Consider the following 26,739-nt stretch of genomic DNA (forward strand, 5'->3'; position numbering starts at 1 on the left):
TCTAATAACTTATGAACAAAACAAAGTTCAACATCATTAACATCATAGCACCCACCCAGCTGTATAGAAACTCCGTCATGCTAGCTAGCACGCAGTACGGAAAAAGTCAGCACAACAAAAATAAACTCCACCTAAACTTGGTTTATATCTGACCCAGATAGACTGCAGGTCATAACTTCTTACCTAAAGTTCAGTTCACACTTGGACCGGCGGCCGCCTCGGGTCTCTTTTCCTTCTGCGTCCCCTTTCCCTCCTCCACCTGCTGCCTCCACCACTTGCTAATGTTACTGAATCTGTGGAAGCTCCGCGATGCCACCACACGAAGTAACGAGTAACGACCCTATCTAAATCCCAGTAACGACTAACGCGTTCCTGAGTTTGGCATAATAACTAGTTACCGTGCTCGGTACCACAATAGTAACGTAGTTACTGTAACGCGTTACTTAATAACGCGTTAGTCCCAACACTGGTTATCAGGCCTCTGGAGAACTTTTTAAATGACCCGTGTTGGATCAAGGACACATTTAAACCTGCAGGACACCGGGCCCTGGAGCCCCCCGCCCCTGAGTTAGAGGCTTCTTCAACAACATGGACGCTCAGTTTTGAACCAAAAGTCTTAAAAACAAACAAACACATGAACATTATTATTACAGTTTTTATAAGCCATCAAATTGAAAATCCACCCAGGATTAGATAAAGTCAGTGTGGCTGGTTTTCCAACTGTGAAACTAATCTAAAAACACGTGAGGCAAAAATCATAATCACACTTATTTTGGACATGTGTAATTTCTGCATCATCTCAAAGCAAGGTGCTTCCTCTAAATTCCCACCTGACACGGAGACGAGCGGCGAGAGCTGACAAAAGAGCGAGCAGTTAACACCATCCTAATGTTTGCAGTGCGCTGTTTTAAAAGTCACACATGGTGCACCTTTATCAAACACACCTAATAGAGACCGGCTGTACCGGCTGTCGTTGCCTCCTCCACCTGTTGGGGCAGCAAAGACCCCGCCTGGGTCGTAGGTGTGTTTCACAGGAGGACAAACTTGTAATTAATAAAAACGAACAATGGCGACTGAGCCGCTCGGGCTTCAGCATCCATTCAAACTAATTATTTGTGTTAAAGTCGTGAGTAATCCCCGTCACAGCGCTGCCCGTGTTCCACTCTCAGACACAGGTCTAATCAGCAGGAAGTGGAAACACCTGTGCCGCCGTTAATGAGCCCGACTCGTATCTAACAGCGCGCAGCCGTGCCGCTGTTGTTCACCTTTCAGAGGAGAGCGCCGTGCTTCACGCTAATTACACAATGATGAGCTGAAAATGTGACAAATGAATGAAATTCTCGGCTGTCACCTTACGGTCATGTAAAAATAGTGAAGCACGTTTAAAGGTGGCAGAAAAATGCTTTGATATTATTATTTATCACAAACCAAAGAGGCTGGTGCTCCGATGAACTGACCCACCTCAGGAAGTGAACAAGCCCTTAATCATAACCTCAGCACCACCCTGGGTGGACGATAAACAGCAAGCTGTCTGCTGCACAGTCACTTACTGTATTTTCCACTGTGTGGAGCACGTTTGCATCAGGAGCATGGTTCTTGGTGAGCACAAACAAACTGTTGGTGTTCGCTTGTTTGTCCAGTCACGAACACGAGATAAAGGGAAAATTAAACGTCTCCTTATGTAAGAGAGGGGGGCTAATGAGCTCCTTTCTCCTCCCAGAAAGCATTAGTTTAGGATTCGTAGAAGTGTGTCAGAATCACCCAGCTCTGCTCAGCCATGAACGACACAAAACCCCAAACACAGTTAAGTGCGCGCTTATTAATGCAGCAACGTCATCTTTAAGCTAAAGTCCATAAATGCAGGTATCTCTGAGGTCATGAAACGAGCTTCTAATGTACTCCAGTCACGTGAGTTTGACCTGCAGTGTTTATACGCCTGCTCGTTAACAGCTGGGCCGCTCTGAGCAGTTATTAACATCTGTGTGTTTTTAAGAAACATTTATTATGAATTTGGATTTTTAATCATGTTTATTGCAAATGTGATGTTGGAATTCAAACTCCTAGAGCTCACTGTAAGTCTGTGTAATCACTGACAACTAGAACTAATTAAACTTGTTAGCTTCATCGTCCCACCAGGTGAAGGTATCGATCCGCTCTGTGGAGCTGTTGGTGTGGGTGGAGCTGCTCTCTGCGTGAATATATGGATCTACTTGCCCATCTATAAAAGTGGATGAGAAGGAGAAAGTTCCCCTGACCTGACTCATGGGTCTGCTCCTGTCTCTGTGAACATGTTAATTCAAGCTTCTGAGTCGTGGATCTTTGAGCATCCTGACTGGAAATGTACCTGCAAATACAGGAGCAGGTAACAGTGAAGCCTTTATAACTGAGCGGGATTTGTTGGTAGACTGAAAATAGCATTTTGTTTTTGTTAAAGGTAATCGCAGAAATATAATATTTAGAATATGTGTTAACAGATGACTCAGTGTTTGCCACTCTGACCTTCAAATGCCACGACATTTCCTTGTTTTTCCTTGTGGCATCTATGACTGACTGTTACGCTGAGACAGGAATGGTAAAGAGCCAGTTTGACTGGATCTGTGGGCTACTGGCATGTGTCCATGTGGTAACATCACAGGCTCCGTCATTAGGAAGTTTTATTTTTATTGCTTCTTTCCTTTCCTTTAAGGGAATGACCCCAGAGCCCAGCAGTGCTACTATAATACTATAAGACTAGTAGTAGTAACTGCTGTTTGCTTCGCCTTCCAGCAGTTAATAAAAATGTATTTTTACTACACTGAAGTTTTATTTAACAAGTACAAATTTAAACCTGATGCAGGGTTTTCAGTGCAGCCTCATATAAGCTCTTTGTGACCAGTTTAACCTGTCGACTGTTCAGCAAATTTCAATGTTATTTATACAGCACCAAATCACAATCACACAACAACAGTCGCCTCAAGGTACAGTAGACTCTACAATAATACATATAGAGAAAAGCCCAGCAATCATATGACCCCCTATGAGCAGCACTTTGGCGACAGCGGGAAGGAAAAACTCCCTTTTAACAGGAAGAAACCTCCAGCAGAACCAGGCTCAGGGAGGGGCGGGGCCATCTGCTGTGATTGGTTGGGGTGAGAGAAGGAAGACAGGATAAAGACATGCTGTGGAAGAGAGACAGAGATTAATAACAGATATGATTCAATGCAGAGAGGTCTGTTAACACATAGTGAGTGAGGTAGAAACACCCAGTGCATCATGGGAATCCCCCAGCAGCCTACAACTAAGGGAGGATTCAGGGTCACCTGATCCAGCCCTAACTATACGCTTTAAGAAAAAGGAAAGTTTGGAGCTGTTTTAAACTGAAGTTTCTTCTTTTCAGGAACAACAAGTCTACAGCAGCTGTATGTTTGTTTGGCTCTCCAAATCGAGCGATTTAGCCCACCCCTCACTAAAATCTTAACCTCCCACTCCTCCACAATACAGGGAAAAGGTTTTGAGCGAAAGAACGATATTGTAGTAAGAGCTTCATTATAACACAACCACACAAGCAATTAAATCCATTCTGTTTATCAATTAGACCCGAACCAGGCGGAGGTGCCAGACACGTCCTGGATTAATTACCGACTGCAATTAATTTTTTGGAGAGAGCAAACTTGGACAAGCGAGCGGCAGATTGAGTCAGTGTTGCTGAACTCGCTCAGGCTCTCCTCCCCAGAGACACAACAGATAGCAGCAGAAACACTCATTTGAATGTTTCCAGGATGCCAAGATATTAATTGGGAGTCAGCAGTGCGGATGTTTGGGTGAGATTGTCAGAGCTGTTATTCCTACGTGTCACAATTTGAAGGGGAGACTGCGTCACTCTTATTTATATATATTTTCAAAAAAAATTCCCCTCTCGCCCCTGTGGGTGGTCTATCCTTCAAACTCAGGTCCTCTACCAGAGGCCTGGAAGCTTGACGGTCCTGCTCAGTATCTCAGCTGTTCCTGGACTCTTCTGGACAAAGATCTCCGATGTTGTTCTCTCGATAGATAGATAGATAGGTCGTGTCCAAATTCATGGGCTGCATCCTCCTGAGGACCCGGCCTTCGCGGTCTACGTGGGCCGGGTCCTCAGAAGGTCGGGTAGGCTGGAAGTAAACGGCTGTGAAATGGGACGGTCTAGCCTTCTGATTAGCGTCACCGCTGTCTCGGTGGAGTTTAATAAACTCAGCCGTCTGCTCCTTGCTGTCTAAAATATAACAGGACACTGGAGTAAACTCTCGACCGTCTCACACTTCTGTTTAATCAGTTTTCTGTTTGACGTTTATTCAGCTGTGTGAAAACCACCCGGGGGATTAATAAAGTTTTATTTAATCTAATCTAATAACTTTAATCTCAGCCAAACTGATTTACTCACAAACAAACAAAACACTGAAAAAAGCCAAACAATAACATTTTAGGTTGTCTAAGTGACTTATATATTACGTTTAACCCGAGCAGCGAAACTCCGCGGTGATCTGAAAATTATGTGCCGGGAGTTGTGCCGTTCTCGGCGGCTTCAGTAACCCTCGAGCTCCTGGCGAGCTATCGAGCTGGTGGGTAGCAGACGTCTCCGAAAACGTCGAAGCACTTTTGCAAATATGCGATATCTTGATAAACGAGCAGATATTTGATGTTCACACAGCTACTTTCTCGCCTGAAAATATGTTAAAAGTTTATTTTGTGACCCAGAAAGATTAATAAGAGTAATTTTAAAACTTAGCAGCTGCCGCCATTGTTGGAAACTGGAGTTTGGCTGGGTCGCGCTATGAATTCTGGGATATGGTAGGCCACGAAGGACACACCCGACCCATCCTTCAAATTCGGGGAAAAGGAGGACGCATTTGTCGGCTGCATTCGGAGGAGTCTACGAATTTGGACAGCCTTCGGCGCGTCGCTGTGACGTAATCGGTCTACAAATGCGTCCTCAGGAGGAAGCAGCCATGAATTTGGACACGACCATAGATAGATAGATATCTGGTAATGGGGTAATTGACATTCCATAGAAAAACATTGGTTTCCATACCAATAACCAATCAGCTGACAGCCATGAACAGCTGCTGAGGCGTCTTTACATTCTTTGGTGATATGAAGCCAGTGATCTTTATTTTAACAGAGTAAAAGAAAAGTAGAACTACACCGTCCAGCACGTGTCAGTGTTGGTGCTGCATTGATGTATGAGAGTATCAGTCCAGTCTGACTGGTCTATTACCTGTTCAAGGTTTTTTCCCTTTCAGCACATTTAAGTGTTTGCTTCTTTCTTTGTGATCATTTACAGAACTACAGTATAGTGAATCAGCTTTTTAGCACCAGTGTTATTAAATCTAATATACCACCGAAATATCTGAAGCTAAATATTCTAATTTCATATTTAAAACAGGTGGGAAAGAAATAAAGTGCAAAACTCTTCACCGTGATGCTTTTACAGTGGATCAAATCTCACGGTCTGTGTGAACGTGTCGTGTGGGAGTCATGTGTGACGCCCACCAGCTTTTGCAGTTCAAAGAACCGTGTTATATAAATTTGTGTCTATATAAGTTACCTACCTTTGCATCGTTTCAGAAAATCACGGTTAAAGCTTATCACTTTAATAATTGTTGGTCTTGTTTTATCATCATCATCATCATCATCATACCCTCTGTGGACTACAGTTTTGGGCCACAGCTCAATGAAATCTGGTATTTCAGTCCCATTGCCACAAGTGTGTAAACTCAAGCACTATTGGTCCATATAGTTTACACAAAGGTTCAGTTTTAGTTACAAATGTGATTTATTTCTCAGTAATTTAGAAAACAAACACTCACCTGCCCACACACCTGCTCACAGTCGGCACAGTTCTTTAGTCTCAGTCCAACAGCTGGAGCTCAGTGATCTGGTTGGATGAGTGAAGCCTGTTTAAAGCACACACCATCAATCTGACCAATCATCATCAGCCGGGTGCACCGGGCAATCGTTGTTTTTAAAAAAATAAAATCTTTTCTTATTATTTGTACAAAGTGCTTTCCACATGTCATCATAAAAGAGTGGCGATGAGAAAGTTCAGTTCCTGTGACAGTAGCTTTTATGTAAAACTGATGCAGCTTGACTGTGAGACTGGATGCGGCTTCCATCTCTATTCAGCGAGGCAACGATGCAGCTGAGGTTAAAGACGATGACTCTTAGCGTCACTCCGGCTCTTCTGTGTGCAGGTGAAGCAGATTATGGAGGAAGCAGTGACTAAGAAGTTTGTCCACGAAGACAGCAGCCACATCATCGCTCTCTGCAGTGAGTACTCTTCCTCTTCTCTCGATTTCCACCACATGTACAGTTGAGTGTCTTCACAGGATGTGACATCGACTTATAGTGATTATCTGGATTTGCTGGGGCGATGACACATTTTCACGTCAATGTAATTTTCATTCCCTTCTGTAAAATGTTCTCACTAAACATCATTTAGCATCACCCTTCCCATCACACACACACACACACACACACACACTTAGACTTGTTGAACTCCTTACCAGGTGACTTAATGCTGCTTCTCCATCAAGGACTTCCTTTGACGTCACTGTGCTGCTGTCTCAGTGGAGCGTTAGTAATCACAATGGAGATAATGGAAACCTAATTTCATAGAGAGGCTGTACAAAACCTTTCTAAGCCTGTGTGTGTGTGTGTGTGTGTGTGTGTGTGTGTGTGTGTGTGTGTGTGTGTGTGTGTGGCCGGACACAGGGGGGTTGCCCCTCCTGACCGGCTCGTTGAGCTCGCAGTACTGTATGAGTCACAGCTTCCATGCTGGTTACAAAGCTGCCTCCGCCTATAGCTGCACATCAGCCAAGTCACCGATCTCACAGCCAAAGCTTCTCTTTCTTGGGGTAAAGATATATAACTGCACCATAACTCGAATAAATACATGTTTTAAAATTTTATCTGAATATGACAAATGCTGCCAAAGAGGTTTTGGCCTCTGACTATTTAATTAAATGTCCAAATATAACAGTAAACGTAGAGACTTCTGATAAGTCGTTGCTTTGTTCTCTGACCCAAAACATCCGTCACTCCTGATGAGGAACTACCTCCAGAAGACCAAAGTGAGTCTTACTGTCTGGCCTGCACAAACCCCGACCTGTGAACTGAAGGAGGTCTGTGCCAGAGAGGAGCTTGTGAGACAAGGATCAGAAATCATTTGCTGTGGTTCAGAGCATTTGTGAAATATGTATTTAAGAAAAGGGCAGCACGGTGGTTAGCACTGTTGCTGCACAGCAAGAAGGTCCTGCGTTCAATTCCACCATCAGGTCTTTCTGTGTGGAGTTTGCATGTTCTCTCCGTGTTTGCGTGGGTTCCCTCCGGGTACTCCGGCTTCCTCCCACCGTCCAAAGACATGCAGCTTGTGGGGATAGGTTAATTGGATAATCCAAATTGTCACTAGGTGTGAATGTGCGAGTGAATGTGAGCGCGAATGGTTGTCTGTGGTTGTATCCCAATTCAGGGTCTGCAGCCTCAACGATCCTCAAGGGCCGCGTACTCAAAGACCGCTAAGGCCGGAAGTGCGAGGCTTGTGAAATGGGACGGTCTAGCCTCCGTTGCGCTGCCCAGGTTGCCTAGCAACCATGATACTAACAGCTGGAAACGTGTCATACAGCTTTGTTTGACAGAAATGAGGGAGAAAATCTTTTGTTCATTTGTTTGTTTCTACATGAGCTTTGATCATTCTCTGATTAAGCTCAGCTATTGAACGGCGTATATTTTAAAGTAAAGGCTTTAAAACCAAGTTAGTACAAACGTCACTAATGTCACATGACTTTGCCGACATGTGGCCAACAGGAATGTTTTAATGTTCTTCGTTATTAAACATTTGCACATAAATAAGTGACATAATATTCAGTACTTACTTAAAGTTTACTCTTCGGGCGCCCCTCATCCGTCGTTTTTTTCCGGCAAAATTATCCACACCCACCGCCGCGCTATGCATTCTGGGATATGTTGGGCCACGAAGTCTACACCGCCACGTCCTTAAAATTCAGGGAAATGAAGGACGCATTTGAGGGCCGCATTTCGAGCAGCCTTCGAATTGGGACAGCCTTCGTCGCGTCGCGGTGACGTAATCGGCCTTAAAATGCGGCCTTTAAGGCTGCAGACCCTGAATTGGGATACAGCCTGTCTCTGTGTGTTAGCCCTGCGACAGACTGGCGACCTGTCCAGGGTGTACCCCGCCTCTCGCCCTATGACAGCTGGGATAGGCTCCAGCGCCGCGACCCTGAAAAAGTGGAAGCGAATGGATGGATGAAAAAAATCCATGTTCATAGTGGGACTAATAATTCTGCAGATACAAGCAGTGGAAATGAGCTTCATCTCAAGGGTAGGTGGGGTAGTTTAGGGGGGTCGCGGTGCTACTCCTTCACATCAGGAGAGTCATTTAGGGAAGTTCAGGCGACGTGTTTCTGGTCTGTCCCATCGGAAATCCTTGTTTCCACGGTTCTCTGTCTCCCTGAATATGAACAGCAGATAAACTCTAAGAGCAGGAGTCGGTATATGGACGTCACTCTTTCTTTTAAACATATCAGAAATCGTCCACTGAGTGTTACCTGCTGGCTTGCTGGCTGCCGTTCATTCATCCAGTTATTCCTCATCTGACAGAGCTTTCCCCCGGATGCTCCCTGAACGTGTTTCCATCTCTTCATGTCTTCTCAGCCTCAGTAACTGTAACCTGCACTGTCTCATCTCCTTCTCTCCCCCTCTGCTCTCACCTCCTGTCCATTTGTCCCCCTCCTCACGCATCTATATATGTAAGAAAAATGATATTTCATAAATATGCTACTTTAACCTTTATTATTATAAATGCTTTATAGAGACTGAAATGAAAAGAAAAGGCTTTTTTTAATTAAAAGTTGAATTTTCTCAAGTGAAACTAAGTAGTCGGCGTCTCGATGGATGGCCACGGTTCAGCCTGGCAGGACCGTAGATGACGCCTGAGGACTGAAAGCTGCCTGCTGGTAAAATTGCCCAGGTGTCTGGATCGTGTCAGCTGCTTGTCCGCTTCGTTGACCGAACCAAAGAACCACCTCTTTGACTTAAGATTTAGTAATAAGATCATCCTTTCCACACCCGCACAAGCAGTGACACCAGTGATAACACGAGTGGCACTGCTGTCAGGTGCACAGTGGGGGGACGCTGTAGTATAAGAGAAGTGACTCAGACAGCACATGCTGGTTGTTCAGCCTTAAGTAACCTTGGCACTATTGATTCCTCCTCCTTTATTCTTATTAGTTTGCATTAAGCCCCACGTCCACAGGATTACACTGACTGACGAGGACCAGAAGTCTTCATGATAACACTGTGAATCCGTCCTTTTGGATTCACAGGAGGATTATTCAATCCAGTTAATCCAGTCGGGTTATTCTGTAGAGTTTCAGTTAGAATTCCTCAGTATTATGGATGATGCAGTGTTGTTCCTCAGCCACGGGCAGCTCATTTTCAGGAGATCATCCCTGACTCCTTTAATGTTAAAGTGTAAAGTCTTCTCATGTATCAGAACTGATTCAACCTTTAGTGCGACAATAAAGTCGTTTTTGACATTGAGACAGTTTTCAGTCACGTGCAGGGAAAGCTTTAAAGTAGAGAGTGTGGCTGTGTTAACCCTTTAAAGCCGGTCAGAGCGGGCACGCTCTGTTTTGCATAACTACTTTTAAATCCTGGTAGCTCTGCAACCACGTAAGCTAGCCAATAATTTTTTTTGCATATGAAACCGGAGGAGTTGTACTTACATCTTATGCCATCAGTTTGTCCTCGGTCACAGTTTCCTTCCACATATAGCTTTGCAAAAACTGGGCCTCAATGAGCCTATACTGGTGTTTTTAAAAGTTATGTTTGACTTTATGACTTTCTGTGTGGTTTCTGGGATGCTTAGGACTCATATTGCACTGCTGGAAATAGTTTATTTTGATGCATATGCTGCTTTTTTGCAAATTTGCATTCTAATATTTATTTTCGTTTTTCCTGCAGTGTATAAAAATTGGTGTATTTCAAAAATAAAACTATGAAGACACTCAAAATAAATTTCCTGTGGTGGGAAACTATTTTGTACAACTTTTACAGTTTTGAGGGATAAGCCTCTTAAATTTCTCTAACTAGAAATATATGTTAAAAAAACAAAAATGATTTTCAATTCTTTTGTAGTTTATTGCACTTTTTTGCAATTTATGTAATTATTATGCACTTAATGCAGACATATTATTAAAATCTGGGCTGTAATGGTTGTATTGATGTATAGCAACTTGAAATGCTCCCAAAAATGGCTCCACAGCATGTAAAAATATAATATAAGCTCTGGTGGACTTGGTTCTATGGTAGGTCTTAAAGGGTTAAAGAAGGGAAGCAGCCTGAAGTATGAGAATGTGTCATTAAAATGTTCTGTTTACAACCTGCGATCAGAGTTTTGCAGCTCAGACTTTAAAAATCCAAAATTGTACCTGATTAAAATCTAGCTGATCTCCTACCAGCAGCGCTGCACTCGTCAGTGCTCCATGAAACCTGCTCTAATCACTTGTCATTTGAAAATTTCCAATGACCCTTCATACGTCAGCGACACATCCACCTTACTTTCATGTTGGCAAAGAGAAGGAAGTTTAAGAAAATCTGCTGAGTGAAACATTGTCACTGCAGTGTTCTCAATAATCCTTGACATGAACGCCGAGTCTGGCCGAGCGCTCAGATTTGCACGTCCAGAGGTGCGAAAGGACCCGACCTTAAAGGCGAGGGAGGACTTACAGCTAGTGTCATGTTTAAAATGAAGGAAGGTCAATTTTTGAAACGTTGTGTGTTGTGTTGATAGATTTTTAAACTTTCTAGTTTTTTCCAGCCACTAAATGATCCTCATTTCCTGTGCCAAAGTAAACCAGGCAGTAACTACATGATGCTGCTGCATCTGTACGTGCTTCTTCCTTTCCAAGGTCGAGCTGCTTCAGCACAGAGCGTGCTGCTGGGAAGGAAGAACTGCTGAAACCAGATCATTTCTCTGAGACGTGCTGACATTTAAAGATAATAGCAGCCTGTTCTCTAATGTTGGTGCACACACACTGGATCATGCAAGTTTCTCATCCACCGTCTTCACTTGATCCAACATTTGTCTTCAGAACAGCCAGAACCATGTTTGACCTCATCCAAGCTGTGGGAGTGCATGTCCTTCTAATTGCTGATGTGAGAAGAGGGCGCTGTGGAAATTAAACTGTCAGCCTTTAATTATAACTCTTTAAGACAGCAGCCAGAGGTGAGGTCTCTCACCTGTCACTGCTGGGCTGGAATGACGTGGTTGAAACAGGCGCTAAAGTCTCGGCAGCGCTGCGCTGCTAACTCGCTAACAAAGCTAAGTGAACTTGACTAATCGAGCAGATGAGATTAAAAGTAAAGGAACTTTTATACAGTAACATAGATGGTTTTATTTAAAACATTGTGGCCTGTTACATAATAACTCGTATGTAGTTTTAGTGAATCGATACATCTGAAGTAGGACAGTAGGAAAAAACGTTTTTTAGCTTCCTTTTTAAAAACCTTACCTGTATTCTGCGCTGCTTTTCTCAATGACTGGTATATTTGTGATTTTGACATCCCATCAGTTAGGGCTGGGCGATATAAACGATTTACGATAGAAACGATATAAATTTGGCCAACGATAGAGATTTTGACTATATCGCTCTATCGTGATAGCACATGTTGATGATGTCATCAAGCTGCATCTGTTTTGGTCGAAAGCATCGCAGCAGCTACAACCATTATCAACTGCAAATTATGGCGGGCGACAGTCATAGCAAAGAGATGAAGCACTTTTGAAATATGTGGAAAGCCAAAAACTGCGCTTCCTCCACTTCCGTAACATTGATTCATTAATGTTGAATTCTCTGCAGCTGCTCTGTTCCCGTGTTGTTGCAGTATATTAATAACTAACCTCGTATTGTGGGTGAATGATCTCAGTTGTTCTCCTGACTGAAGTTTGGCCCGTGTATAGCATCCTGCTATGCGATTGCATTTGTCCCTGACCACCAGAATCCCTGACGTTAACTTTTATCGAGTGGAAAAAAGTTAGCGTTCATCCTCCAGCTTCACTGTGCTAATGTTATGCTAACATAGCTGTGTCGCTAGCAGTCACGTAGCACAACATTATATACCAGGTAGTCCAACTTCAGTAACCCTGCAAACGTCACTGCTGTTTAGTTTTCTGTCTTCATTTATGTTGGAAGTGATAGCAGAGCTGTACGTTTGAATTAGTTTCAGAAATCTCTCAGTCAGAACATGCTATGAAATGTTTAGGTGGAAACTAGCGAGCTAACTTCCTGTTAACTTCTAACTCCGTTAAATTTAATAACTTCTGTTTTCATGGATGCCTGGATGTTAAAATTAATTGTTACACCTGATAAAGCAGCAACGCTGATGATTTAATTAAAGATGAAAGAATTTAGACCGTTTTTAACGCTTAGTTTTCTTTTGAGTTTGGGACCTGAAGTAGACGGAGTTTAGGACCCAGATTACTCCGTGAAGCTCCTCACTACGGCAGCCGTAATGCTCTGACGATCCATCAAGCAGTGCAGCTTACCAAAGTTGTGCTAAAACATTTTTTAACAGATTTCTGCAGCCAAAATCGGTTCGAGGTCAGTAAGCACAGCCAGAATTCATACATAAGGCACACTCTCGATTTTTGAGAAAATGAAAGGATTTTAAGTGTGCCTTATAGTGTGGAAAATACGTTATACAGAAGAAAAGAATATATCGTGATATATATCGTTACCGCACATGCTTCAAATTATATCACGATATGAATTTTAGGCCATATCGCCCAGCCCTACCATCAGTAACAATTGATATCAAGCTGTTATTCTTTAAAAGCCTGTTTTATGCTAACTGCACTGCAGTGGTTTCTATGAACATAGCGGAAAGTTTTACTTTTGTTCGAGTCTATTTTTCCCGTTTATTCCCGTCACCGTCAATGAATGGTGGCAATAAAAGGGAAGCACAGCAGTAACTATGCTACTCTAATTAATTTCTTAGAGCCAAATGCACGATGTGATCAGTCAGTGTCTCTAAAATCTGCTCAAGTGATTTTAGACAGAGCCTGAAGCATCTCATAACGTTATCTGGAGCTGCTGACGGTTGAAACGGTTGCTTATTAGATATATGGGCTTGGACAGTGCAAGTGTGTGGTTTCCCTTATATTTAATAAAGCAGATCTTTAAAGAAGAGTAATTATTTTTGTTAGACCGGATTGTTTTCAAGCCAGCCTTGGAAGAGACAGAACAGTGGTGGAAATGTAATGTGATGTAATCATATTTACATATTTGGGGGTTTTGCACTCATTAAAATAAATGGAACTGGCTTTAATTTGACACCAGTGGCCACATTGTTAGTTAGAGCTCAAAAACTGATTCTAAGTGATATCTTTAGGCTCTTTGTTAGTGTCGGGCTGTTTCTTTAGTTGAATTTACCAATAAAAACCAAAGATGTGTCGGGCCTAAACAAAAAACAAACTCTCTGCAGCAGATGAACAGTATGTGAAAGTGATATCTGACACAGTTGGTCTCACAGGAAGGGTGTCCATCAGCAAGTCGTTCTAAAGAATGAGAAACAGGGAAAAGGCTGAGGTATTCCAAATTATATAAGAACTGTGATTCAGTGGGTTTGTTCTTTATCCTGTCTGCCTTCTCTCACAGCAGATGGCCCCGCCCCTCGCTGAGCCTGGTTCTGCTGGAGGTTTCTTCCTGTTAAAAGGGAGTTTTTCCTTCCCACTGTCACCAAAGTGCTTGCTCATAGGGGGTCATATGATTGTTGGGTTTCTCTCTGTATGTATTGTTGTAGGGTCGACCTTACAATATAAAGTGCCTTGAGGTGACTGACAGAACTTTTCCTGAAGATTTTTGAAAGAAATTGCAAGAAAGCTCAGCTCGGCAGTTCAGATCATGTTGAAGAATAAAGGTGGTTAATGTTCAATCTTGTTGGGATCGTACAAACTCTGCTTTTGCTTTTCCATCTGTTCCTGGACATGTTTCAATAAATTAATGATTCAATTAATGAAAAACTAAAGAAATGAGAGCTGGCTAAATCACGATTTTGCTGCTTATATCTCACACAAAAATAATTAGAAAATTGTCTTAGACTCACAGACTGCACTGAAACCTGTTTTCTATGCGCCGCTACTGTAGTGTACGCGTCAGCTTCCTCTCTGATGTTTGCATGAAGTTTTTGGCTGTTACTGATTGTACAAATCTGCTGTGTGCCCACACGACCCCATCAAGGAAATTACTATTTGACCCTGTTGCACCTTTAATGTGCGCTCGGCCCACAGATGCACAAACATGCACATGGACTGCAAAAAAATGAAGGCTGACTTGGAGCTACATGTAAGTATGTCAGTCCCAAGTATCAGCAGCAAGCAGGGAGCAACTTTCATTCGGCGTGTCAGTGTTCAGATCTGCACATGCACACCTATACCTTACTGTTACAGAGATGCATTTGAGGACATTTCACTTTCTTCATGCAGCTAAAACATTCCAGTGTATAAGCAGATAATATAATCCGGTGCAGATGCTCCCTCTTCACTGTAATGTCTTAAACTGCTGCAAATGTTACATGTTAGAGTCTGTAGAGTCGAGCAGCCTGGTCAGACCCTGTCATGTTCATCTCATCACTCCTGGGCTGAAAGCCCGCAGGCTAAATAAGGGACGTCAGCGCAATGCAGGCTGATTGTCAACCTCTACAGCTCAGGGGTTCTTAGGAAAGGTGAAAGGTGAAAGGTCAGGTGCTAATGATAAGTAATGATTTCTGCAAATGAATGAGTCACGAGGCTCTGTTAACATCTACTGATGAAGGCCACTGTTTTTATTATTAAAAGCCAACAGGAAGCACTTTGTTATTTTGGTGGAGAGGGACTATCAACCAAACAAAGAATACGTATTTCATAATTATTTAATTTTTATGGTGTTTGATGCATCCTTTGGACAGAGAAAAGAAGACAAGCAGACTCGGTGGTGGAATGAAGACGTACAGGAAAGTGAAGGGAAGGAAGAGGTTAGCATTGAACAGTGTGATAGTCGGGGAGATAAAGTAGAGAAGAGCTACTGGGAGGCTGCGTGGACAGCAAAGAGAGGTGGCAAAGACGTACAGTGAACTGAATATGAGGCAGAAGAAAGAAGACGTTCATCAACAAGGCTGATGTGAAGAGTTGCAGTAACTACAGAGGGATAAAGATGATGTGCCATGAAGATCTGGGAAAGAGTAGTTCAAGCGAGGTTAAGAGGAAAGGTGACGATCAGCAAGCAGCACCATGGTGTCGTTCTGAGAAGGAGCACTACAGATGTGATGCTTACTGTGAGAGTGTTGATGAAGAAGTATAGAGAAGGTCGGACACAGCAAGACGATGCTGAGGGAAGATACAGGGGTGGGCGTGAAAGTACATCGGGCATCTGTTCTGGTTGAGTTATGCACCAGATAAAAGACGCGAGACAGAATACATGCAATTGAACGAGCGGGGGGCAGATGAGCCGGTGAAGATGCAAGTAGGTGAGGCAGTGAAGGTGGACGAGTTTAAAAACCTGGGTCAGCCGCTAAAGGCAGAGGACGGTGCACGCGAGAGGTGACGAGTATAGGCAGGATGATTGTGGGACCTGCTCTGATGACAAAAAGACAGGAAGACCAGGATGGACAAGAGTGGAAATGAGTGCATCAGAGGGGTTAGACCGAGGAGGGATATCGAGTATGAAGCTGCCACGCCGGAGAAAAAGAGAAAGACCATAGAGAAGATTCATAGATGATACCATCCCTAAAGCAGCAGCTGACATCTTGTGTGACTGACCTTTCCGATACAAATACAAAATACTTGAAGAGTTGATGCACAAGTCACAAAGTACCCATTGTGTTTAAGTGGCCTGTCGGGACTCTTGTTGGGTCCTCCTCCATCCCCTCTACAGCCCAGAGCTCATTAGAGAGAAGCAAACTTGATGCAAAGACATTTCTCTTTAGTGCACTTCCTCTTCCTTTCCTCGCATTGATATTAATGAGCCGTTCAGCTTGGCTGACCAAAGAATTTCAGTGGGAGCTGGTGGCACCCCTGGTATCTGCTGCAGTTATACATAGACATAGTTATACAACAGTCAACTCCAACCACACAGTGAGACTAGCCAACAAACATCCTGTGCGTTTCTATGTGTAGGAGTCCAGAACGTCTCCACAACCTTCAGACCGATAATGTAACTCTGCCTCATTAGCCTCCTGGATGGGGGAGTCGAGCTGTGCAAAGTGTGATTTCTGTTCTGTGGAAAGCATTACTTGTTATGGTGTCATACGTATTAGCGTGTGTGTGTGTGTGTGTGTGTGTGTGTGTGTGTGTGTGTGTGCGTGTGTGTGTGTGCGTGCGCATTCAACACACAGAATCTGAAAAGTAAATCGTGCCCAGGACTCGGCTAAGAAATCGTCTTGACATTATACCAGAACATTTTGTTTTTAATATTAAAATGTAACTGCTTTCACGCTGTCTTTAAAATATAAATACACATGCTAATAAATCAAACCTGGGGGGGTGGGGGGGACAACACTCGACGGACTATTGAAAGCAGCTCCACTGGACCTTAAAACACCGGCAACCTGTTGCCTCAATTTTGCCAGTTGATGAACTGAAAAGTAAAACATTTTCAAATATTTGATATTTTGGTTTAGGTTTTATATTTTCTTCTTTATGTTTCCAATTCAGTTTTATTTATATGTCGCCAAATCATAACGGCGATCGTGGCTCAAGAGTTGGGAGTTTGTCTTGTAACCAGAAGGTTGCCAGTTCGATCCCTGGGCTCTCTGTCCTGGTCGTTGTGTCCTTGGGCAAGACACTTCACCTACCGCCTACTGGTGTTGGCCAGAGGGGCCGATGGTGCGATATGGCAGCCTCGCTTCTGTCAGTCTGCCCCAGAGCAGCTGTGGCTACACCTGTAGCTGCCTCCACCAGTGTGTGGATGTGAGAGTGAATGAATAGTGGAATTGTAAAGCGCTTTGAGGGCCCCGAAAAGCGCTATATAAATGCAATCTATTATTATTATTATTATAACAAGTTAAAAGCAAGGTAAAGACCCCACAGTGTAATAGTTATGGCTGTAATTCCAGTACATACTACATCTTCCATAATTAAATATTGGTGTGATAGTTTCATCTTTCTCACACACTGAGACCTTTTTGTGTTTGCTGATATTTATTGAGCTGTTTGAAACGTTTTCTAATTATCTGCCACTTAAAACACGTTACTCTTCTGTTCACTCAGCAGTAGCTATCAGTCTTTAGTGCTGGATATGAGGACTGGGACTGGATTTATTTATGTATGCACTATGACTGCACTGCAAGGATCCAGTATCTCCGTGCCCTCACTGGGATACCATCTGTTATGCATTAGAACCTGTCTGTCAGATTTAAGGTGCTAGAACACCATTCAGGATTGCACCGTTCCACTAATCCACTGATGAAAACCAAAGAGCAACAGAAGAATGCATAACTGAAATCAGCAGTGGGAATAGAGACTCATCATACGAGATTATTTGGGGCCCACAGAGTAAAGCATGTACCATCCTGTCCACACATGCCGTTTAACATGTAAACATGTAAATGCAAAAAACAAAGTCAAACGCTGTCAACATGTTAAAGCAACAGGTGGCGATGTAATCCTAACCATGTAGAAATGTTGGCCAATCAGAACTGTGGAAGCCTGAGTGGGAAAGAGTAAAGAAAGACCACCGACCTGATCTCGTCCAAAACCAATGTTGGCGTCAGGATTTGGGTTGTGAGAGTGTCTGTGTTGAAGCCACGTCTGAAGTTCACTCTGACCTCTGTCTTTCTAAATGGAGGGACAGTAACTGTATTTTGTCTCTGTCCACCATTGGAGAAATTCATCTACAATAATGTGGTGCACAGCGTGACGTCAAGACAGACGCACACCTTTGACGTCGCATGACTAAATCTCTGTTTTCTGTCCACACGTAAACACTAGGGCTGCCACAAACGATTATTTTGATAGTCGACTAGTCACCGATTATTTTTGCGATTAGTCGACTAATCAGATCATCATCCATTGGACGTAAAACGTACAGCTTATTGCACCAGCAGCATCTGCTCTTATATAACTATCATTAGCTTACAGCTTTAAGTGTTTAAGGTATGTGCTAACTAAAAATAAAGACAAGATGATAGTTTATTAAATTTTAATGAAATTTGCAGATTGTTTCGGTGAAGTTTAATAAACTCCTTGCTATCTAAAATATAACAGGACACCGGAGTAAATTCTCCAGCATCTCACACTTCTGATAATCAGCTGTCTGCTTGATGTTTATTCAGCTGTGTAAAAACTATAACTTTAATCTCAGCCAAACCGATTTACTCAGGAACAAATAAAATACTAAAAAAAGCCAAACAATAACATTTTAAGTTATCTAAGTGACTTATATATCATGTTTAACCTGAGTAGTGAAAGACAGCGGTGGGTTTGAAAAACGATTAGCCGGGAGTCCGGTGTTCTCACGGCTCTAGTGAGCCTAGCCCCCGGCTAGCTATCGAGCTAGTGGGTAACAGACGTCTCCGAAAACGTCGGAGCGCTTTTGAAAATATGTGGTGTCTTGATAAACTGAGCAGATATTTGAGGTTTACACAGCTACATTCTCGCCTGAAAATATGTTAAACGTTTATTTTGTGACCCAGAAAGAATAATAAGAGTAATATTAAAACTAACTAGCTGCCGCCATTGTTGGAAACTGAGCTGGGCTGCGCTATGAATTCTGGGACACAGCTTCTTCTTCTTCTTCGGGGTTTAACGGCAGCTGGCATCCTTGTACATGCAGTGCTGCCATCTTCTGTTTCAGTCCGTTATTACACTCTTAAATCCTACTACTTATTCCTGCCTCTTTTGGGATCTTACAAAGCTTCAAACGACGCGTTGACTATTAAATCAGTCGTTGACGATTTTGATAGTCGACGTAATCGTGGCAGCCCTAGTAAACACAAAGATGGAGTTTTCGAAAATGTGCACCCTGGCAGGAGTTTTTAAAAATCTCTTTTTTCAGTGATTCGAAACGCCGTTTACGTGTGGACAAAAGGCCCAAACGCATAGAAGAAGCTGCGTTTTCAAAAATGCCCGTGTACGTGTGGACGCAGCCGTAAACTGATTTTTCTTGATTGCCAAGACTTGAGAAAAACAATTGTCCAAATCCAGAAAGAACATAGTCTGATAACCTGGGTTTATGGTTATTATGATGATGCCTTAGGCCTGACAGCGTTAATGATGGAAATGATGTTTCCCAGTTATCACAGTTGTCTTTGTTTGCCATGCTCCTCATAGATGATGTTATCTTCCATTAAAAGCTGACCTGTACAGATTGTCAGTGGGTCTGTGTCGAGCACAGTTGCAGGCCTGTTTTGAATATCAGTCTTTCATCGTATAAACCTGATTCTAACAGCCTTACAGACAAATGTGTACAGATGTGCTTCTACATGTATCCTCTGCACCAATTAAATAACCAACGTTTAACATATGTGCAAAAACCTGACAAAACTTCACAAACTTATGATGATAAAGACATGTCAAGAAATGTCCCGTGTTGTTTTTTACCAGCATTGAAAGTCTAAGAGCAGCTCGGTAGTCTGACCGACTACAGTCAAAACTGAAGACCAGTTCAGCCTGTTCAGCTATACTCATGACCAGGTAGCTGAATTTACCAATTTGTTTGGTTTTAATGGAGAGCAACAGAATGAAAATCCATAAAAACCAAATAACTTGATGTGTATGTCATTGAGGAAATAAGTATTTGATTCCAAAGCAAAGCCTAACCTAGTATTGGGTGGATAAACCGTTGTTGGCAAGCACAGTGGTAAGGTGTTTCTTGTAGTTGGTCACCAGGAGGGATTTTGGCCCATTGCTCTTTACAGAAACTCTCTAAAGTCTTCAGGTTGCTGCTTGGATGTTCACTGGCAAACGTAAGACAAGTCTGCACATCTGTGTTGATCTTGCAGACACTGTAAGATTTCAATCTATTACAGCGCAGTGTTACTAATGGTCTTGATGCATTCTCAATCATCCAGGAAAATCCAATCCAAATCTCCAAAAGTTTATTGTGTTCATCTGGACGTAGCGTTTTCTGGGAGAAACGTTTCGTCACTCATCCAGGTGACTTCTTCAGTCTCAGCTGACTGCAGGTTTCAATCTTATAAACAGTACATTTGCATAATGACTGAAACGTTTCTCCCAGAAAACGCTACGTCCAGATGAATAGAATCAACTTTTGGAGAGTGTTACTAATGGCATTTTTGGTGACTGTGCTCACAGCTGACAGATCAGTAACAAGCTCCTCCTTCCGTTCATTTTGGGATGATCCAGCACCTTTCTCGTGATCATCCTCACGCCCAGACGAAGGGCAACGGATGGTCGTTTTATATTTCTTCCATTTCTAAATAATCACACCAACAGTTATCACCCTTTCACCAAGCTTCTTGCAGCCCGTTTCACTCTTGTGCAGATCTACAATCTTGTCCCCGATGTCCTCTGACAGCCCTTTGATTTTGCAGTGGTGGAGTCACTGAGGCTGAAGACCCATGTGCTTTATGCACTGAGATCAGGAGTATTTGTGACTGATTAACTGATTATAATCACCAATCTGTGGGAACCTGAATCCTGGCTATGTTATAGAGCAGCGGTCCCCAACCTTGTTTGTGCCACGGACCGGTTTATGCCCGACAATATTTTCATGGACCGGCCTTTGAGGTGTCGCGGATAAATACAACAAAATAAAACTAGTACCAGTACCGAAAAAAAGAAGATTTATTCATAACACACGTGAAAAGACCCAGGAAAACCGAGTCAACGATAAAAGCGATAACAAAATAACGCTGAAAACCGATAAAAACCCTGAAAACTATACATTTCACACCTGAGCCTCAACTCTCGCGGCCCGGTACCAAACGACTCAGGGACCGGTACCGGTCCGAGGCCCGGGGATTGGGGACCGCTGAAATAGGGGATCAAGTACTTATTAGATAATATTAGAAATCAATGATTACTTTTAAACAAACTATTTTTTCTGTAAATGCGGATAAAGTTATCCGCATTAGTTAAAGTACGTAACTACAAACTACAGCAGCCATCATGGCCTTTGGGTGGAGCTGTGCACTTTGTTATGGCTGACATGCAGGGAGGTGAAAAACGAGGGGGTGACGGGGGTGTTAGAAAGAGTACACGATTTGATGAACTGGAAATGTTTCAAGGAGTGGTGCAAAAGAACTGGGGGATGTTGAGGGAGAGGGCAGAGACGACTAATGGGCTCATTAGGAAAGTCGCGGTCATGTAATGACCTGTCACCCAGTGGACATGTGGGGTTCCACGCACTGTAGAGGGATGAACAGACAGGAATAGAAAGAGCAATTAGGAAAGAGACAGTTGAAGCATTAGGAAAGCATTAGGTTTTCAGATGGATTTTAATTGGACATGGACTGTGATCAAAATGTCTCTCTGCGTGACATCTCTCCAGTTTCCCCCACAGGACGTGACATAAAGAATGTTTTTGCATATTCGCAGTGAGAATTGGAGAATTGTGGATTTGCATGTCTGACACTTATTGGAAAGTAGATACTTCTGTTTCAGAAAATGTGCCTGCAGAAAATGTTCTTTTTAACATCAAAGAAAATTATTTTAAAAAACTACCAAACACTTGATCTAAGCAGGTTCTTGGGTGGATTACTTAATAGGTCTTGATGCACGCTCATCATCCAGGTAAGTAAATCCCAAAAGGTTGATTCTCTTCATCTGGACGTTTTCAGTGCCCATTGTTCATTCAGTGGGTTAGTTTCAGTGGAAATGTCCTGTTTATAAGGTCGGAAACCTGCAGTCAGCTGAGACTCTGGATGAGAGACAAAACGTTTCTCACTGAAAACGTCCAAATGAACCGAATCAACCTTTTGGGAAAATGGCCATGACTGTACATGTGAGAGTCTACAGTTATGGCCATGACTTAGTCCTGGACCTCCAAGGTCCTGGTAGTTAATCTGCTTTAAGTCGAGCCTTTGCTGGACAGGTGTTTAAGAGAATGGATGGAGGGCTGGAATAAAAACAGAGCTTAGCTGGTGACTTGAACACTTTTCCTGTCCAGAACTATTATGGACCGTTACGCCGACTTATACTGTTTCCCTCATATTTTATAGACAAGGCAATTAATCAGTTTATAATCACAATACCTGATATTAATTGAAAATAACTGTTGGCTATTTTCACTCTGTTCCACCACAGATGCCTCTCTAATTGACTTAATTGACTGTATCGCTGGTGACTTCATTACTCCACTCCATCTTCCAGGAATCTTAATTTGCTATAACCCAATGTTGCTTTCCACGATCAGTTTGTGGAAGAGGGGATGAAAGATCACGATGCTAATGCAGATCGTGACAGAGAGTGTAACGACACAGCAGCTGACGCGCGTCCAAAGAGAGCAACATCGTACGTATGCGAGGACCGTAAGTGGTGACCGATGAAAAAGCAGAGGGCCAGAAGGCAATAAGGGCTTTGGAGACTGCACATCAGAGCCAGAGCAGAGTCGTGACTGGAGACGCACCACTCTGCGTAATCCTTCTGGCTTCACTCACATCACAGTGTGCAGGCTGCAGCTGCAACATGAAAGCGTATGTGTGCACATGCACAAACTGCCAGGGCCGGGCTGATTAACCAGGCTCAGCACAGTTGTTCAGACAGCCCAGGAGTTTTCATTGTAAATGTGATCATCTATACTAACTGACCATAAATAGTCAATCACGATCTGATGGGCTGCAGGAAAACACTTCTGTAAGGAGATAAATGCCATTATTAGCACATGTATACGAGTAAAAATGTGAAGAGAAATACTGAAGCCAGTGCCAGAGAAGAGAAAATAGCCAACATTAGTCTCACAGTGTTACTTCACTCAGTATCTCTCACCCACCGCCTGCTGACCTGAAAGGAAGCTGTAAAACTTTATTTTTTTTAACTTCTCTCCTTCCCACAAAGCCCACAGAGAACAGAGCCGGGTTTGGAAGTGCATCCGAACATTCATGGAGACTTGTCAAAGTGTAAATGTTGCTGTTCTCTCTTTACAGCCTGTTGCTTCTATTTTTTCTTCTATAAATGTGCCAGTGCTAACCAGCTGGCTAATTATTAATGCAGGCTGAATGTTTTGAAAACCATTAAAATGATCAAATATTATCATTTTATCATTTTAAAATATTATATTTGGTTTTACAAGCAATCTCCTGGGCAGAAAAATGAGGTTCAACCAAATCGCAACAGCAGTCAGTGTAGGGCAACGACCCTACAATAATCAGACACCCCCTCCCCACCACCCCACCACCACCACCACCACCCTTTAAGCAAGCATTTGAAACCAAGTGAATGCATAAAAAAGCTGCATTTCCTATACTGGCTCCAAAGTGAGTCAGTCCCATAAATTCTCCTGTTAAAATATCCGACTTCACAGCATTTGAAATCATGTTTACAGCCTCTGTATGTGCAGTGTCCTCTGAGGTTTTCCCCTCATCCATCTGGATATAGATGAGACTTAAATTTAGGGAATGGTTGCTATGTTTAAAGACCTGTTGACACTGGCAGCTGTTGCTGGTCAGCGTCTGCTGGAGTCACTCAGCTGAAGCTCTGCTGTTTGCACTGTTGGTGCATTTTGAGCACTTTAAAAGAGTGTTTTAATCTGGTAGGTAAGCCTATGTCAAATCATATATCATACATCATGCTGCCCACTGTAATATTGATATAAATTTTCCTGTGAAAACAATGTCCCCTTGCAGGTTTAATAATATAGTGAAGCTGTAGGTTTATGCTCCATAGCACAACAACGAGACGAGCTGAGGCATGTCTGAGAGCAAGAGCAGCAGTTATCCTCCAATGACAGTTTAGAGCCTGAGAGGGGAGCTAAAGTTTGCAAAACTGTTACAACTGAAGGTGGAAACGACAAACATGTTTCAGTCCTAATGACCGGAGAGCAAACAGTGGATAGAAATTTACTGATGCTGTTACAAGCAAATGATGGCTTCAAGCACCTGGTTAGAAAGCTCGAAACAAGGTCCAACATCTGTTAGGTTTAATTTTATTATGTAACAATACTGTGCACATCATCATGACCCACCCCGACTGTTAGTGTTAATTCACAGTGTTAGTTTGCGTTGCTACCATATATAACTGCTAACCAAGCTGTTAACTTAGTTTTCCACCGTCATGGCAGAGATATCTGTATATATATATTAGGGGTGCAACGATACTCGTATCGATATTGAACCATTCGATACAGTGCTTTCGGTTCGGTACGCATATGTATCGAACAATACAAAATTTTTGATTTATTTTATCAACTTTTCTTCTGACGATGCTGTCTGTGTTGAGCGCTCAGTGGATCTGCGTTCGACTACTCCGCACTGCCTAGGCTGCACTGTCGAGTGCAGATCCTCTGGCAGCGCAAGCTAGCAAGACAGAAGCTAAGCTCCTTGCAACATGGCAAATTGAACCTCCCCCACCCTCATTCAGATCTGGCGTTTGGAACTATTTTGGGTTTCATGTGACGTATGACCCTGAAGGTAAGCGTGTCATGGACTAAAGTAAAACAGTATGTTGGATGTGCCACGCAATGCTCAATTACATTGGTGGGAACTAGTGTGTTAGCGCAGCTACGGGGCGATCCGCAGTAGCTCGTTAACGGAGATTTGCCGTGTTGTGGCGTTAACGTCAGATTAACGCTGACAGCACTAGTGGGAACACAACGAATATGACTGCACGTTTACTCCGACATCATCCTCGTGCAAAGACAAGTGGAAGCAGACAAAAACAACAAGCACGCATGCTACAAACTTTACCAGAGTCATTTAGACAGCCGTTAGCACATGATTCTCCTTATGGGGACCTGATATGTTTAATATGCTGCTGAGAATATAGCCCAGAAGAAGCGTATAGTATAGCTTTTATTTTGGAAAGAGACATTTCTCTGTAATAAACTCTCTTTTCCAAAGATGAGGGATTTCTCCATCAGATTTATTTTTTTATTACTTTGTTGTTTCAGCAACATTAAATTTAAGTATCGAACCGAACCGTGAATTTTGTGTATCGTTGCACCCCTACTATATATATATATATATATCTATATATATATATATATATATATATATATATATATATATATATATATATCTATACCAGTGTCCTAAATAATTATGTTCGACATGCTGATTGACGGGTGTTCAGGCAGCCGATCAATGTTTATCCAAGTCATTAAGAACCAGAGTTGCTGCACCACATTATTCTGTTAGTGAGATCCTTTGTCTCCTTCCTTTGTATTCTTTCACAGTAAGTGGAGGACTAATAAGAGACACGATTCAGAAATATCAAAGTGACAACAGAGAGAAACAAACGTGTTTGTTGATATATGCTCCTCTTTGTTCGATTGCGATTTGGAGCCCTTTAACACATCCCACTGCAGTCTAACCTCCCACTGCTCCACAGCTCACATTTACACATCACACATTTCTTAGAAAACAAGAAACTGATTTATTTTCAGTCAGCACCAATGCTAGCTATCACAATACATACACAAAGATAGCGCTCAGCCATCATGGAAACGCTAAGAAGAGACAGCTGGGTTTGGTGTGTTAGGTTTCCTCCCAATGCATTTTACATCCGTTACTCATCTTATTAGAGATTCCAGACAAAAATGTCCAAACTTCCTATAACAGTGACTTGATTTTCCATCACAGTGAAGCTTTACCTGTATTTTCCTTTCCCATGTCATAAATCAAAATGTGATTCTTATTTGACTGGAGAAAAATGTTCTTATTAGCTTTATTCTTATTCTGGCTCGTAAATGGTAAATGGTAGGGCTGCACGATTTTGCATAAAATGAGAATCACGATTTTTTTGCTTAGAATTGAGATCACGATTTTCTTTTCCAGTATAAATATTTATTGCACTTATTAACTGCACATCAACTTCGTAACAGTTGAGACTGAACATAAAAACAATAAATAAACATAAAAACAACAAATGTCTCACGTTTTGTCGTTGCCGCAAAATGTTGTACTGCTTGAAATTGCGTCTCCACCGTTGCTCGACACTGCGTGTATAGAGCAGGTAGAGCAACAATAGAAAAATAGTTGCGGGACGGCACTGCGTAGCGTTTGTCTAGGGTGTTGATCATTTTCCTAAATCCCTCGTTTTGCACAGTGTTGATGGAGCCATATCTTTGGTCAGGTGATAAGTGATAGCCTCCGTAATTTCTTTGTGCCTGCGGGAGTTCGACGGGTATAGGGAAGCGCTGTATAAGGTTCCCGTTATTGATGTTTGGGTGGTTGACCGGGACGGATTTTCTCCTGTCACTTTCTCGTCATCCCTGACGTGCTCTCCGTTGTTTTTTCCTGCTAATTGTAGCAGCCAGCTTCTGTATCACGTGGTATAAGGCTCCACCCTCGTCATTTGTTGAGCAGGAAGAGTGAGCGCTTGTTTTCATGCAGATTACGTCCCGGATCAAAATGCGGCACAATCGTCGTCTTTTCTTTTTTTTTTTTTTTAAATCGTCATTTGGAAATGCGATCGCACATAAGTATGAATCGAGATCGCGATTTAACGATTAATCATGCAGCCCTAGTAGATGGACAGGGATAGCTCAGTAGGTAGAGTGGTTGCCCCGTGATCAGAAGGTCGGGGGTTCAACTCCCCTGATTGGCTACCCT

The 26,739-nt window shown here is 42.6% G+C and overlaps 1 protein-coding gene across 5 annotated transcripts in view; it reads left to right on the forward strand.

The window, feature by feature from the left end:
- The window catches only part of sgsm2 (small G protein signaling modulator 2), a 109,985-nt gene that overhangs the window by 6,662 nt on the left and 76,584 nt on the right, over positions 1-26,739 (forward strand). For all 5 annotated transcript variants that reach the window (XR_015719095.1, XR_015719097.1, XM_087841401.1 and 2 more), the window contains exon 2: positions 6,207-6,282. Coding sequence is in view for 3 of the 5 variants with exons in the window: in XM_087841401.1 (XP_087697527.1) it covers positions 6,207-6,282 (76 nt within the window). In the remaining 2 variants the exon portion in view is untranslated. The remainder of the gene's footprint in view (positions 1-6,206; positions 6,283-26,739) is intronic.

This window comes from Neolamprologus brichardi, chromosome 1, assembly GCF_056152115.1.
Source record: "Neolamprologus brichardi isolate AB-2024 chromosome 1, ASM5615211v1, whole genome shotgun sequence".
Classification (NCBI taxonomy): domain Eukaryota; kingdom Metazoa; phylum Chordata; class Actinopteri; order Cichliformes; family Cichlidae; genus Neolamprologus; species Neolamprologus brichardi.